Raw genomic sequence first — 16,297 nt, 5'->3', positions numbered from 1 at the left:
CCAGAAAGGAATGCAGTGATATTTTTTTTTTTTTAGAGACAGGGTCTCACCCTTTTGCCCGGATCAGTGTGCAGTGTTGAAATCATAGCTCACTGCAGCCTTGACCTTCTAGGCCTAAGCCATCCTCCCACCTCAGTCTCTTGAGTAGCTAGGACTATGGGCAAGAACCACCAGGTCTGCTGAGTTTTTAATTTTTAAATTGTTTTGGGTAGAGATGGGAATCTTACTATGTTGCTTGGGCTGGTCTTGAACTCCTGGTCTCAGGCGATCCTCCTGCCTCAGCCTCCCACAGTGCTGGGATAATATGTGTGAGCTACCATGCCTGGTCCTACTTATTTTTGTTTTGAATTTTACTTTATTTTTCATATTTAGGGGGTAAAAGTGCAGGTTTCTTACCTGTATATCTTGCGGAGTGGTGAAGTCTGGGCTGTTAGTGCCCCACCACCCGAACAGTGAACATTGTACCCCCTAGGTAATTTTTCACCTTCTAATACACATAGTGTTTTAGATTTGATTTGCCAATAAATGTGAATGTCCATGATATTGGGGTGCTAGGTGGCAGCAGCAGAAGTCTAAGCTTGACTCCGTGTCCTTTAGTGTCTAAGAACATCCATGCAGGCCCTGGCCCAACTGGGATTGGAAACTGTGATTGGAAAGCAGCTGAATGCAAATATGTTTTAAGGTCCTGCAGCTGTGTGTGCTTCTCACATTCAGGTATTAAAAGTGTAATGGAAATCTGCCCTCCTGGTCATGGAGGGCCATTTGTTTTCTTGTTTTAGGCCATACAGTCAGGTGGTTCCAAGGAAGAAAAGCAGCACAGAGAGAAGAAGCTGCGTAAGGAGTCTGAGATGGGCCTTCCTGAACACAAGGAGCCAAGGTGCAGGGATCCCGACCTGGATGCCAGGAGCAGAGACAGGGTGGCCGAAGTCCCGACCGCTAAGGAGAGTTCTCGTGGGGAGAGGGACAGAGACAGACAGAGGGAGAGGAGAAGAGACGCAAAAGACTGGGAGCAAGAAAAGCTGAAGGAGAAATATCGAGAGGCAGAGAAGTCTCACAGCAGAGGAAAGGACAGGGAAAAAGAAAAAGACAGAAGGGCCAGGAAGGAAGAGCTCCGGCAGACCATGGCCCACCACACCCCGCTGGGCCAGGAGGCACGCGACCGGCAGCTCCAGCTCCTAGAGCGGGCAGAGAGGAAAGGCCGCTCAGGTGCGTCCCCGCTTGCCTCCCTGCGGCTCCACCTGAGGTGCTGCTTCGCTGCTCCTGACAGGTTGTTAGCTCGCTCCCTCTCCTTCCTCCCACCCTCCCTCCTTCCCCTTTCTTTTCTTTTTTTTTCTGTACAGGGTCTAGCTCTGCCCCCAGGCTAGAGTGCAGTGGTGCTATCACAGCTCACAGCAGCCTCCACTTCCTGGGCTCAAGCGATCCTCCCACCTCAGCCTCCCCAAGCATTGGCGTTATAGACGTCAGTCTCTGTGTCCAGCTGGCTCTGTTTCTTTTAAAAGTTCTTGCTGTTTGGGACGTTTTCCTCTTTTGAAATGTCCTTTTTTTTTTTGTCTGTTTCTTATTTTTATTTTCTCTCACAGTTTTCACAAATGTTTTATCTTTGAAGTTAGAGGTGCCCGTTCTCTCTCTTTTAGGCCGTGTGTATACTTTTTATTATTGTTTTCCTTTTGGTATTTTAAAAACTCATTCAGGCCGGGTGTTGTGGGTCATACCTGTAATCCCAGCTCTTTGGGAGGCTGACGTGGGAGGATCACTTAAGCCCAGGATTCCAAGACCAGCTTGGACAACATCGGGAGACCCCATCACTACAAAAAATAAAAGAATTAGTCACGTGTGGTGGTGCTTGCCTGTAGTTCCAGCTATCTGGTAGGTTGTGGTAGGAGGATCCCTTGAGCCCAGGAGGTCGAAGCCACAATGAGCTATGATTGTGCCACAGCACTGCAGCCTGGGCAGCAGAGTAAGACCCTGTCTCAAAAGAAAAAACAAAAACTCAAACCATTTAGCCGGCATGGTGCGGTGGCTCACGCCTATAATCCCAGCACTTTGGGAGGCCGAGGTAGGTGGATCACCTGAGGTCAGGAGTTTGAGACCAGCCTGGCTAACATGGTGAAACCCCATCTCTACTAAAAATACACAAAATTAGCTGGGTGTGGTGGTGCATGCCTGTTACTCCAGCTATTTGGGAGGCTGAGGCAGGAGAATTGCTTGAATCCAGGAGGAGGTGGTTGCAGTGAGCCGAGACGACTCCACTGCACTCCAGCCTGGGTGACAAAGCGAGACTCTTTGTCTCAAAAAAAGAAACCAAACAAAACCATATTTTAGGTTTATTGTCTCAATAAATCTGAATCCTCATTGTAAATAAACAAAAATAATGCTCTTTGATAAAGAAAATTTTTCCAAAGTGTGTTTTATTTTATTTAGCTAAATTCCTAGGAATTGTAAGATAAAGGTACATACTTTTTCCTCCCCAAATGGACATTTATTCAGTATTTTTTTGTTATATTAGGTGGTATATGCTTCTTATAAAAAATTTAAACTAGCTAATATAAATGCAAAAGGAATCTATTAGAAGAATAGGTAGTAACTCTTAGAATCAGCAGAAAGACTAGAAGGCCTGGCTGTGAAAATGATGGAAACCAAGGACCTTTACTCATTTTCATTCATAGACTTCTCATATAGACACACTGTGATCTATTTATCTGTTTCGCTGCTGGTGGCCATTGGAGTTGTTTGCAGATTTAACTATTAAGAATAAGGCTGCCAAGAATGTTATCATGCATGTTTTTTGGTGTTCATTTATGTGCATTTCTGTTGGGGTGGAATATACTTGGGGTGGAATGGATGGGTTAATTGGGTTAACACTAATTTTGTTTTTTTTAAAAATATATTTTGTTTGTTATTTATTTAAAAAAAAAAGATCAAAGTAGAGTCAGGGCTTGCCCTGTTGCCCAGGTTATAGTGCAATGGTGTGATCATAACCCACTGCAGCCTTAAACTCCTGGCTTCAAGTGATCCTCCTGCCTCAGCCTCCTGAGTAGCAGAGTCTACAGGCTCGCACTACTGTACCTGGCTATTTTTTTTTTTGAGATAGAGTCTCACTCTGTTGCCCAGGCTGGAGTGAAAAGGCATGATCTCGGCTCACTGCAGCCTCCGCCTCCCTGGTTCAAGTGATTCTCGTGCCTCAGCCTCCTGAGTAGCTGGGACTACAGGCATATACCACCACACCTGGCTAATTTTTTGTATTTTTAGGTGAGATGGGGTTTCACCATGTTGGCCAGGCTGGTCTTGAACTCAATCTACCCACCTTAACCTCCCAGAGTACTAGGGTTATAGGTTTGAGCCACGGTGCCCAGCCAGCACCTGGCTAACTTTTAAAAATTTTTTGTAGAGATGGGCTCTCACATGTTGCCCACGCTGGTCTTGGACTGGTCTCTAGCAGTCCATTTACCTTGACCTCCCAAAGTGCTAGGATTACAAGTAGGAGCTACTGCACTTGGCCTAATTAATTTTTTTTTTTTTTTTGAGATAGAGTCTTGCTGTGTTGCCCAGGCTGAAGTGCAGTGGCACAATCTTGGCTCACTGTAACCTCCGCCTCCCAGGTTCAAGTGATCCTTGTTCCTTAGCCTCCTGAGTAGCTGGGATTACAGGCGTGCACCACTACACCCTGCTATTGGCCTAGTTAATTTTAACAGTAGCTGTTTTATTTAATACTCTTTTCAAAATTATTTTTGATGTTTTTGGAATTTATTTGCAGTAAAATCTTTTGTTCTCAGATCACCCCTTTTTATTATTATTTTTTTGCTCATTTTTTCAATGTGGTGTTGAAAGGAACTGTACTGGAAAGACTTTTAAAAACTGATTGTACACTAGACTCTTTAAAGTTCTTTCATCTGTACGTCTCTTCTGTCATTTCCTTTCCTCCTGCACTGCCCATCTGTGGAGTGTGGCCTTTATCCAGCACTGGGTCCCCAGGTCTCCTCCAGCAACCCCTTGCGCTGGCTGGCTGGATGTAGTCTCATGGTTTTAAATACTGTTGATCCGTTTCCTCATTTCCAAGTTTCTACCCCCAGCCGGGCATCATCCCTGAATTCCAGACTTGTGTGTCCCCTGTGCTTTGATGTCTAATAGATACCACAAGTGCAGTGTACCCCACGTGGAGCTTCCCTGCAGGCTTGCCCATCTCCGCCGACAGCACCTGCATCCTTCCATCCTGAGGTCAGGGACCTGGCACGTAGCCGGATGCCCTGCTTTCTCTTCCAGTCTCTCGGAGAGTCCTGGGTTTCAGCCTTGAAAATCCATCCAGAACGGGGCCCTCCCTCTGTGTCCCAGACTCCTGGAAGAGTGCTCAGTGCTTGGTAAATGCTTTTTGTGTGAATGCACTTTGCCTCAATGGTCTCTGAAGGTTTAACTTTGCCCTGATATTTCAAAGCGTCCAGTCTTATAATTTTACATCTGATGCCTTTTTTCTGTGCAGATTTAGAAGAGAAAGTCCAGCTTTCCTTGGTGCATGATGCTTTGGTGTCATCAGTACCTGCCTGGCTCTGTTTGTCCCTGGTCTGTCTTGTGGGCCATGCTGGGCCTTGGCACTTCAGCCTCCACAGCCCAGGATGGATGCTGCAGCCTGGTACCCTGGGGGGTCTGCTGCACCTGGCTTCCTTGGTTATTCAGGGGCCTCTAGCTTCCTTGGTCCCCTCAGCAGTGGGGGCGCCAGGAGGTATGGGGGCCGCGCTGTATCCTCAGTGCATCCAGGAGGGCAGGAATTTTCCTGGAGCTCACATTTAGCTAAAGTGTTTGGCTGACTGGGCTGGTTCTCCTGTTCAGACTAAACTCTGCTTCTACGTGATGCGCAGAAACCCTGAAGGCTGTATGAGTTTGGGCTGGTGCCCCCTTGAATTTCCAAGGGTTACTCAGACATTTGCTGGGTTGCTTCAGTAGCAAACTGAGTGAGGCAAGAAGTCTCTCTCTTCCTAAGTATACGAGTCCGTCCTCACACTGCTATAAAGAAACACCTGAGGCTGGGGAATTTTATAAAGAGAAGAGGTTTAATTGGTTCTCAGTTCTTCAGGCTGTACAGGAAGCATGGCTGGGGAGGCCTCAAGAGACTTACAGTCTTGGGGGAGGGTGAAGGGGAAGCATTCACCTCTTACAGGGCCGGAGCAGGAGGGAGAGAGAGAGTGGGGAGGTGCCACACACTTTTAAACAACCAGATCTTGTGAAAACTCAGTATCACAGGAACAGCACCCAGGGGGAAATTCGCCCCCATGATCCAGTCACCTCCCACCAGGTCCCACTTTCAGCACTGGGGACTACATTTCAGCATGAGATTTGGGTGGGGACACAGATCCAAACCATATCACTTAGATTGCCGTGTTCATCTCCTTCTTCATTTTAAATTAGATACTAGAACTCTTCATTTTTGAGGTGGGGCATATGTTTTAGTTGAAGAATATTTTGAAATACATATTAAAATGTGCAGTACAGTCCACAGAAAGATGTTAAAAGATCTTTTTGATGTGCTAATATTTGGGAGTATTAAAAATATGTTTTACTTTTTGTAGTGAGTAAAGTAAGAAATGAAGAGAAAGATGAAGACTCTGAAAGAGGAGGAGATGAAGATAGAGAAAGAAGATACCGAGAAAGAAAGGTATACAAAGCAAGGCCTGGGGGAAAGAAAGGTTTTCCAAATGTTGCCAAGTAAAGGATGTGGTTCTTGTTTGTCTGTTTGTTTTTTTTTTTTTTTTTTTTTTTTTTGAGACAGAGTCTTACTCTGTCGCCCAGGCTGGAATACAGTGATGTGATCTTGGCTCATTGCAACCTCCGCCTCCCGGGTTTAAGAGATTCTCCTGCCTCAGCCTCCTGAGTAGCTGGGATTACAGGTATGCACCACCATGCCTGCCTAATTTTTGTATTTTTGGTAGAAATGGAGTTTCACCATGTTGGTCAGGGTGGTCTTGAACTCCTGACCTCATGATCCGCCCACTTCAGCCTCCCAAAGTGCTGGGATTACGGGCACGAGCCACTGCGCCTGTCCATAAAGGATGTTTTAAGCATTATTATTAGAAGCATTTTTAGAAGATGCCCTAAGCCAGGATTTCAGGCCTGGAAAAGGTTGCCAGCACTATGTGTAGTCAGTTTCTTTTCCCCTCATAGTCAAGCGCTTTTTTCTGATTCCAAAGGTAATATTTGATTATTTTAGAAAATTTAGAAGATACAAATAAGTGATAAAAAAAACAAAAACTTTCTAATCCTCACCCATAGGTAAGTATTGATAGTATTTAGGTATATATTTTTTCAGGTTTATATATTTATGTATGTATAGCATTGTTTGCTTTAGTTAGATGTTTACTGTTTTATAAATTGTTTAAATGGAACACATTTTGAGCCTTTTCCTGAGTTAATCCTGTGTTTCATTGTGCAAGGCTTGGTATTTCATGGTGTGGATGTGTTGTTGCTGCTCTTGAGGCACCTGTGATTCTGGACACTTAGGGGGGTGTGTGTGTGTGTGTGTTGTATTATAAAGACATCCAGGGGTATGCTTTTTGGTTCATTCATAATCATTTCCTTATGATTAATTTCTGGAAATGAACTTGCTGGATCAAAGTAAATGTAAACTTACCCTGTTAGCTTTTCATAAAAGTTGTAATGATTTATATCATCAGGGCGTAGTTCCTCATGTCCTAAGCAGGAACGGGGCATTATCTTCATTTAAAATTTTTGCTCATTTAGTTCAGAAGAAAACAGCATTTCTGGGCATTTTTAAAAGCAGGTTTACTACCTTTTGTGAATTGCCACCTGTGTACTTTTGCTAATTTTTTTTTCCCTCTTTTTAACATTTTTTTACAGACAGTGTCTTGCTCTGTCACCCAGGCTAGAGTGCAGTGGTGTGATCATAGCTCACTGCAGCCAGGAATTCCTGGGCTCAAGCAATCCTCCCACCTTAGCCTCCTGAGTAGCTGGGACTACAGGTGCACACCACCACACCCAGCCCATTTTAAAATTTTCTGTGGAGACGGGGTTTCACTATGTTGTCCAGGCTGGTCTTGAACTCCTGGTCTCAAGTGATCCTCTCACCTCAGCCTCCCAGAGTACTGGGATCACAGGCCTGCGCCACTGTGCCTGCTGCTGGCTGATTTTTCAGTGGCGCCTTTTACTGGTTTGTAAGAGTACATAAATAACTCTGCCAGTCATTTATGTTGCTGTTTTTGGCTTGTTTTGAATTTGACCTGGGGGATTTTTATTTTTATAGGTAAGTTAAAAATTATGAAGTAGCTGGGTCTGTGCTGTTACTAGGTCTGTTGTTGATGGAATATTTTCTCCATAGCCAAGTTACATGAGTTGTCACCTGTGTTTTTTCTGGGTCTTTAACTGTTTTTTAAAAAAGAGTTAAGGCTGGATGTGGCGACTCACGCCGGTAATCCCAGCACTTTGGGAGGCCGAGGCGGGTGGATCACAAGGTTAGGAGATTGAGACCATTCTGGCTAACATGGTGAAACCTTGTTTCTACTAAAAATACAAAAATTAGCTGGGTGTTGTGGCACACACCAGTAGTCCAGCTTACTCGGGAGGCTGAGGCAGGAGAATCGTTTGACCCCAGGTAGGCAGAGGTTGCAGTGAGCCAAGGTTGTGCCACTGCACTTCAGCCTGGGCAACAGAGTGAGACTCCATCTCAAACAAAACAAAACAAAACAAAAAATTAATTCTCTGGAGTTCATTTTGGCGACTGGTGTGAAGCAGTTCTCTAACTTCACAGCTGAGGCATTTGGTCAGGGAGGGCATTCGCAGGTTCTTCTTTAGGAAGGTCGCCCTGGCAAAGATGAGTGGGGTGGATGGGAGTTGGGGAGAATTGAGGGAGATGAGTGAGGAGAATGTTGGGTCTACAGGAGGTCCCCCAGGGAACTGAGATATGCGGAGGGTGCCCTAGACCGGGAGTCCAGTGGTCCCTGTTAGGGGGCAAGCAGAGGAGACTCCTTGTCTTTCAGGACAGGGACGGGCACGCACTGGGGTCTGTTGAGCGTGATGTCAGGGCTCCAAGAACTAAGAGTGTGTCCTGCAGCTTAGCATGAAGATGACCACTGGTTCCCTGAACACCACAGTGATTTTAGTCACAGAGATGACTAAATGCTGGTCCCATCTTCAAGACTCTCCATCTGCCTGGTAGTAATTAGGAGAGAACGAGTGATGTGCCGTGTCCATGTGAGAGATGTGGCAGCCTTGTGCTGTCGTACTCACCGGAGAGGGAGTCTCCCAGAGAAGTCGGAGCATTCCCAGGAGGGATCCCAGGGCTGGCAGAGCTTAGGCTGAGGGCCACAAGCATGAGGGATGAGGCGTGGAGGTCGGGAGGGCCGACTGGGAGTGCCGGGCGCCATGTGGAGAGGTCTGGAGGGCCGACTGTTAGTGCCGGGCGCCATGTGTGGGGAGGTCGGGAGGGCTGTGAGTGCCGGGCGCCATGGGGGAGGTCGGGAGGGCCGACTGGGAGTGCCAGGCGCCATGTGGGGATGTCAGGAAGGCTGTGAGTGCCGGGTGCAAGGTGGAGAAGTCGCGGGCTGACTGTGAGTGCCTGGTGCCATGTGGGGAGGCATTGCTTTGTCTGTGGGAAGCAAAGTGGCCAGACTGCAGAGTCTTAAACTGTGTGGCGTTGGGGTGGCACCAGTGTCTGACCGTGGAGCATGTTATAAATAGGGTTTTTCCTTAAGAAGGGTAACGTTAGGTTTTCAGCAATGTATCTGGCAGTGGGATTGAGGAGTGAAGGGGGCAGTTGTAGTTCTGTAATTTTTCCTGCTTTTGTATTGAAATTTATAAAGACAGCACAGTCGTCCCTTGCTATCCATGGGGGAAGGGCTCCAGGACCCCCTCAGGTACCAAAATTGGTGAATACTCAAGTACCCAATATAAAATGGTGTAGTGTCTGCATATAACCTACACACATCCTCCTGGATGCTTTAAATCATGTCTAGATTACTTAAACTCCCTAATGCAATGTAAATGCCGTGTAAATAGTCATTATTGTTTAGGGTGTAATGACAAGGAAAAGGTCTGTACCTGTTTAATACAGACACGATTTTCTTTGAATATTTTCGATTCGGCGTTGGTTGGATCCATTGTTGCAGAACCCACAGATAGGGAGGGCTGGCTGCACTCCTATTTTCTGTGCTCATGCGTTTCTCAACTTACATTTTACAGCTGCAGTACGGAGACAGCAAAGACAACCCTCTCAAGTACTGGCTTTATAAAGGAGAAGGTGAGAGGAGACATAGGAAACCAAGAGAGCCAGATCGAGACAAGAAACACCGGGAAAACAGCACAAGGGAAAGAAGAGAGAAATATTCAAAAGAGAAAAGTAGTGCATTCACTGACAAAGAAGGCGAAGAAAGACGTAAAGAAAAGCGACACAAAGAAGGTCTTCATTTGGATGAGGAGAGGCACCGAAGCCACATGGATAGAAAAGAGAGATTGGTGAAAGAAGAGCACAAGAAAAGAGAATCCAAGGTACCCCTTCCGATGCTTCATTGCCTTAACCGCCGCCCTGAGGTTAGCGGTCTCAGAGGATCGTGACTGTGTCCTGTCGTCAGACGAGATTGAGATTTGTGGCCTAGCAGTATTAGTTTAGGAAAAGCATGACTCAAGTCTTTATCATATGGTTAGACAGATTACTGATCTCCTAAGAAATGTGATGTCAAATATTTCGATTATATTGTGAACTTACTTTTAACAGATATTTGGAAATCTATCATAAAATTTTGAAATTTGACTGAGTGTGGTGGCTCACGCCTGTAATCCCAGCACTTTGGGAGGCGGGCGGATCATCTAATGTCAGGTGTTGGAGACCAGCCTGACCAACATGGTGAAACCCTGTCTCTACTAAAACTACAAAAATTAGTCTGGGATGGTGGCGTGTGCATATAATCCCAGCTACCCAGGAGGCTGAGGCAGGAGAATTGCTGGAACCTGGGAGGCAGAGGTTGTAGTGAGCCGAGATCGCGCCACTGCACTCCAGCCTGGGTGACAAAAAACTGTCTCAAAAAAAAAAAATTGAAATTTAACATTAAAAAGGAAGCTGATATATTTTAAAGTGGAAATTAAGTGAAGAATTCAGCAAACATTTCAATCAGAATTGATGTAAGTTTGCAAAAAAGCAAAACAAAACAACAAAACCGGTAAAAGCATTGATTGCAGAGGATTTAATTCCCTCCCAGGTCTGTTGATTTCATCCCTGTACTTAGAATTTTCCTCCATGTGGTCTAGCATCTTTTGTTCTCATGAGTGTGCTTTTTGCTGCTCTGTTTTTACAGAATCTGAAGCTAATATGATTTTATTCTCCTATTTCTTGGTGATGTTTCCTTTAAGGTGGTAGTTGTTGTAGTGAAACGAGCATAGAAAGTTAACACCAAGACAAAAGTATGCCAAATGGCAGGGTTTTTATTGCCGGCGGCCATGGAGGAGTCGAGTTTTTCTAACCTGTAGCCCCGAAAGGAGGGGTTAAGACCTTTTATACCCATAAAACCACCTCGGGAGTGAGGGTGAGGGGCAGGGGTGGGGGTGAGGGGCTTTAGACGAGGGCTAGTGGATTCTGCAAATCACCTCCCGGGCTGAGATGAAGGTGAGGGGCTCTGGACACTCTGAGGGCCAGGGGACTTTTGACATTCTGATTGTTACTTAAGTGGTTTACAGAAGTTAAGATTAGCATTTGTTTACACATTGTCTGGGTAGGGTGAAAATTACAGTCCTTAATTACTTATTCACATTTGGGTTATAGAGAGCAGTTTCAGCAGCAAGCCGAGGTATGATTGAGGTATGCAGTTTCATGGGGCTTTTACCATGTTACGGTAGTGAAATCTTTGCAAGGGTCAGGTAATATCTGAGGCTAGGGGAGAGTCAAGCCTTCAGGGACGAGGCTGGAGGCCTCCCCAGAAGCCCGGGACTCAGATCTGATACGAATTGACACAGCTGAGGACATGGACGTATTGCCGGTGGCCACTGCAGTGTTTAGGACTCAAAAGCCAGTGGGTTAAAACTGGGAGCACTGAGGCCAAGAAGCAGTCATGTTAAGAGCAGAAGCTGCCTGGCTCCCAGCTGTCATGGCTGCTACTGGCGCTGTCCTGCATGGAGTCTCAGTCCTTGAAACTACCTTGCCTTTGCCCTGGGGCCTTCTCTCACTGAGACCCCGCTGTCTCCTGCAACCGCCTGCGTTTATATCAGAGTGTTGGTCATGCTTCTTAGCAGGTTTGAGACAGTGCCAGTTCTGTTCCACATGTGTCGAAAGCCTGTGAACTCTCCTCTAGTCAACCACATGGAAGATTAGATGAGGTGGTCACTGAGAGAGAAGCACCTTCTGGAGGACAGATACTCATTCTTTTTGTGTTTAAGTCTCTTTCCCTAGATTAGAACTTCATCGTCCTCCCCAATGTTGTATTATGAACATTTTGAAACATACAGCAGTCAACATAATTTCCAGTGAACACTCCTGTACCCACAGCTTAGATTCCACCACTCACCTTTTATTGAATGTGACTGTTCTCCATTCACTAGATCAAGTTTAATTACCGAAGTGACTTGCTTAGGTTACATTTGCTTACTTACACCCAGAAATGCCTTTCTGGACATAGATTTGGCTTTTATTAAAGGTGGATGTGAAAAATTGTCCGTGAAGAACATTATTCTGCATCTTTGTAAAATCACTACCTTCATATTAGTCCCAGAAGAAAGATTATTCAGATGACTGACATTTTCTTTTTAAGACAAGTTGTTCCTATCTGGGTGGCTACTGTATGGTGGGCACAGTTCTAGTGTTAAGGATACAGCTGTGAACAAAACAAAAATTACTGTTCTTATGGTGCTTACGTTGTATTGAAGAAGCCATAGAATAAAGAACTTCCAAAAACACCAAAAAAAAATTAAATATTAGATAGGCGTGTTGGCTCATACCTGTAGTCCCAGCTACTCAGGAGGCTGAGGTGGGAGGATCTCTTCAGCCCAGGAGTTCAACACCAGCCTGGGCCATATAGTGAGACCCCATCTCCATCAAAATTTTTAAAAAAAATTAGACAGACGGTGGCACATGCCTGTATTCCCAGCTATTACCGAGGCTGAGGTGGGAGGATCACTTGACTGTGGAGGTCAAGGCTGCAGTGAGCTGTGATCGTTTCACTGCAGTCCAACCTGGGTGATAGAGTAAGACCTTGTCTTAAAAGAAAAAATAAAAGAGTCCTGGCGCGGTGGCTCACACCTGTAATCCCAGCACTTTGGGAGGCCGAGGTGGGCGGATCACTTGAGACCAGGAGTTTGAGACCAGCCTGGCAAAACATAGTGAAACCCTGTCTCTTATTTTTAAAAAGTAGAAAAACGGTGGCTCATGGCTATAATCCCAGCCTTTAAGAGGCCAAGGCAGGTGGATCACGGGGTCATGAGATAGAGACCATCCTGGCCAACATGGTGAAACCCGGTCTCCACTACAAATACAAAAATTAGCTGGGTATGATGGCGCACACCTGTAGTTCCAGCTACTCCAGAGGCTGAGGCAGGAAAATTGCTTGAACCTGGGAGGCAGAGGTTGCAGTGAGCTGAGATTGTGCCACTGCACTCCAGCGTGGGGGACAGAATGAACCTTCATCTCAAAAAAAAAAAAGAAATGAACAGATAAATGATACAACGTCAGGAATGGTGATCAAGCATTGTATAGTTAAAGTTTTCCTTTGCATTGACTTGTAGAAATTCAAAACTTTTGAGTACTTTTGGTAGTCAAAATTAGTATCACCTTTTAGATATCCAACCGAGTACTCTGTTAAGGTACTACTTGATGTAATTATCCTGTGGTTACCATAAAGTGCAAGGGGCACTGTTAATAATTACGCCAGGAGGTTGGGCATAGTGGTTTATGCCTGTAATCCCAGCACTTTGGGGGCTGAGGTGGGCAGGTCACGAGGTCAGGAGTTCGAGACCAGCCTGGCCAGTATGGTGAAACACTGTCTTTACTAAAAAAACAAAAACTAGCTGGGCATGCTGGTGGGCACCTGTAATCCCAGCTACTCGGGAGGCTCAGGCATAATTGCCTGAACCTGGGAGGCAGAGGTTGCAGTGAGCTGAAGATCATGCCATTGCATTCCAGCCTGGGTGACAGAGCAGGACTTTGACTCAAAAGAAAAGAAAAAAATTATGCCAGGACAGCAGATATAACGGGACTGTTCGCAGGGTTGGATGTTCTCTGTGATTATCTCTCACTTTCTCTGTATGATTTTTTTTTCTTTTTCTTTTTTTTTTTGGAAGACTAAGTCTCACCGTATCACCCAGGCCGGAGTGCAGTGGTGCGATCTTGGCTGACTGCAACCTCCACCTCCTGGATTCACGTGATTCTCCTGCCTTAGCTTCCTGAGTAGCTGGAATTATGGGCTTGTGCCACCAAGCCTGGATAATTTTTAATTTTTATTTTTAGTAGAGATAGGGTTTCGCTATGTTGGCCATGCTGGCCTTGAACTCCTGACGTCAGGTGATCTGCCTGCCTCAGTCTCCCAAAGTGCTGGGATTACAGGCATAAGCCACAGTGTCCAGCCTTTATATGATTTTTGGCCCATGATTTAAATTAGAATTATGTAACTGTTATTGTAAGCTTCCTCCAGTTATCAACTAGAGATAGAAAGGGTATGAGTAAGTATAATAAATACATGACATGTTCTTCTAAGCGCCCTGACCAGTGACTTCTATAATAGAAGAATCCAGTGACCTCCTCTCTTTGTTATCCTATCAGCTATACTTTTATCTTTTTAAAAAACATGTTTTTTAGAGATGGGTTCTTGTTGTGTTGCCTAGGCTGGTCTTGAACTCCTGGCCTCAAGCGATCCTCTTACCTCAGCCTGCCAAACAGATGGGATTAGGATGTGACCCTCCATGCCCACCATACTTTTATCCTTTTGAAGATTGGATCATCTCCTTTCTGTTTCTGGAAGCAGTGGCTTCAAATATCACTTGTAAATATCTGTTTCCCACCCAGGACTCTCCTATCCAGAGTGTTAGTCCTGAGGGACTGTGTGATGAGGCCACAGGAATTTGACAACACCGTGCTGAGGTTTGTCTCAGCTCTGCCGTTTGCAGGCCATCTGGGTGAGCAGCGTTACCAGCCTCCCTGTGTGGTCGGTGATGAGAGAATCACAGAATACTCCTCCTGGCCCCATGTGCAGCCTGACTGGCTGCTGTCACCACAGCCAGGGTCCCCCATGCTGTGTACGGCTTGCCCACCACCCAGGTCTAATTCTTAGCATTAACTTGATTACTTTTTTTCTTTTTCTTCTTTATATCTGGTTAGTCAGTAAATCATAATGTTTCCTATCCAGCACTAATGATTTTATTTTTTCCTCATTCCAATTTATTTTATGGATCACAACACATTGTTCTGTTAAACATTATACTTTTTTTCTAATTAATTTTGTAAATTTTTTTTTTTTTTTTAAGATAGAGTCTTACTCTGTTGCCCAGGCAGGAGTGCAGCAGTGTGATCGTGACTCACTGCAACCTCTGCCTCCTGCGTACAAGTAGTTCTCCTGCCTCAGCCTCCTGAGTAGCTGGGACTACAGGCGTGCAGCACCACGCCCGGCTAATTTTTGTATTTTTAGTAGAATGGAGTTTCACTGTCCTGGCCAGGCTTGTCTCAAACTCCTGACCTCAAGCAGTTCGCCCGCCTTGGCCTCCCACAATGCTGGGATTACAGTTGTGAGCCACCATACTTGGCCTTGGAAAGATGTTTAAATATAGGGAAATATAAAAAATAAGACAAAAATTACACATGATCCCAGACTAAGATAATTTATTTTTGTGTATTTATATTCTAGCCATCATTTTTTCTGTGTGTAAATAAACTTTGTACAAATGTAGAATTGGAATTATGCTGAAATTTTCTCTCTGTTCTGGAAATACTTTTCAGTGCAGGGATATGTAGTGGCCGTCTGGTTTTCCACCATGTGGTCATAACCTTCCTTTACTTAGGAGCATCCTGATGCTATCATTTAGGTTATTAACATCTTAAAAAATTATGAATTACTCTGTTGAACAGGTTGAAAATTGAGACATATCTCATTGTTGTCTAAGAATAATTTCAGTGTTTTTTACACCTGCAGGAATAGGATAAGAATAATATATATATATTTTTGAGACAGAGTGTTGCTCTTCACCCAGGCTGGAGTGTGGTAGCTTGAACACGGCTCACTGAAGCCTTCACCTCCACGGCTCACGTGATCCTCCTGCTTGAGCCGCCTGAGTAGTTAAGACCATAGGTGTGCACCATCATGCCTGGCAAACTTTTTAAAAACAATTTTTTATAGAGATGAAGTCTCACTGTGTTGCCCAGGCTGGTCTTGAACTCCTTGGCTCAAGTAATCCTCCTGCCTCAGCCTCCCAAAGTTCTGGGATTACAGGCATGAGCCACTGTGCCTGGCCAGAATGGTTTCGTAGAAGTAGAATTGATAGCTCGGAGAAGCATTTGAACATTGTGAACCCTTTTTAATGGCCTCCAATGCAGGTTGCATCCTTCCCACTGGACTGATCTCTTAGATGGTTGTTCAGCTCCATTGTTCTTCTGCTCTGTGCTTCTTATGATTGCTCCCAGGCCTGGAATCTTCTCCCTCCAGAGGTGGACTTTCCCCACCACCCCCAGGCATCTTCACCTGGGGGAACGAATGGGTCCCGACATGCTGCACTTTACACTGAGAGCTCATTCAACTCTGTGTGTCTCTTCAAATGAGGCACCTGCATATATTGATTTACAGTCTAACACTTTTAATTTTATTTTCAAAATTCACTTGTTAGAAAAAAATTTTTTTTCTGTGGGTACATGAATCTGTGAAATAGCTGTGTTTTATATGTTTGAAAGTTTATCATTTTAAGCTGTGTAAGGAACTAGTCAGATGTATCTGTAAATAATGTGTTGCTTTTGTGAAATGAATGACTAATTCCTTGGGTAATATATAATCACCTTTTTATATATACTTTTATCCATTTTCTTTACATTTAATTATCTAATTTACTAAAAATTGTTGGTAAAAATGTTACTTTAAAGATACTTGTGTAGATGCTTGAATCCATGCTTATTTTATGGGGTTTATTAATTATGCTTACTTCATTCCAATATGGTAATAAATGGTCATGGAATTATTCTTTTGTTTGATAGAACGGTGAACACAGAAATCGAGGTGCAAGCTCAAAAAGAGATGGGACCAGCAGCCAGTAAGGATTGCGTGCCCTGTGGTCGAGCTTTACGTGTGCCGCTCTCGTGGAAGGATTGCGTGCCCTGTGGTCGAGCTTTACGTGTGCCGCT

The 16,297-nt window shown here is 44.8% G+C and overlaps 1 protein-coding gene across 4 annotated transcripts in view; it reads left to right on the top strand.

Annotated features, from left to right (window-relative positions):
• Positions 1–16,297, top strand: part of DYNC2I1 (dynein 2 intermediate chain 1) — a 96,778-nt gene that overhangs the window by 14,617 nt on the left and 65,864 nt on the right. For all 4 annotated transcript variants that reach the window (XM_017519287.2, XM_017519294.2, XM_017519306.2 and 1 more), the window contains exons 3-6: positions 780–1,206; positions 5,559–5,644; positions 9,181–9,486; positions 16,151–16,206. In XM_017519287.2, the coding sequence (XP_017374776.1) occupies positions 780–1,206; positions 5,559–5,644; positions 9,181–9,486; positions 16,151–16,206 (875 nt within the window). The remainder of the gene's footprint in view (positions 1–779; positions 1,207–5,558; positions 5,645–9,180; positions 9,487–16,150; positions 16,207–16,297) is intronic.

Source organism: Cebus imitator, unplaced genomic scaffold (assembly GCF_001604975.1).
Source record: "Cebus imitator isolate Cc_AM_T3 unplaced genomic scaffold, Cebus_imitator-1.0 Scaffold20, whole genome shotgun sequence".
In the NCBI taxonomy this organism is placed as follows: domain Eukaryota; kingdom Metazoa; phylum Chordata; class Mammalia; order Primates; family Cebidae; genus Cebus; species Cebus imitator.
Note: the sequence above shows the minus strand (reverse complement) of the source record. Positions and strands in the feature narration are given on the sequence as shown.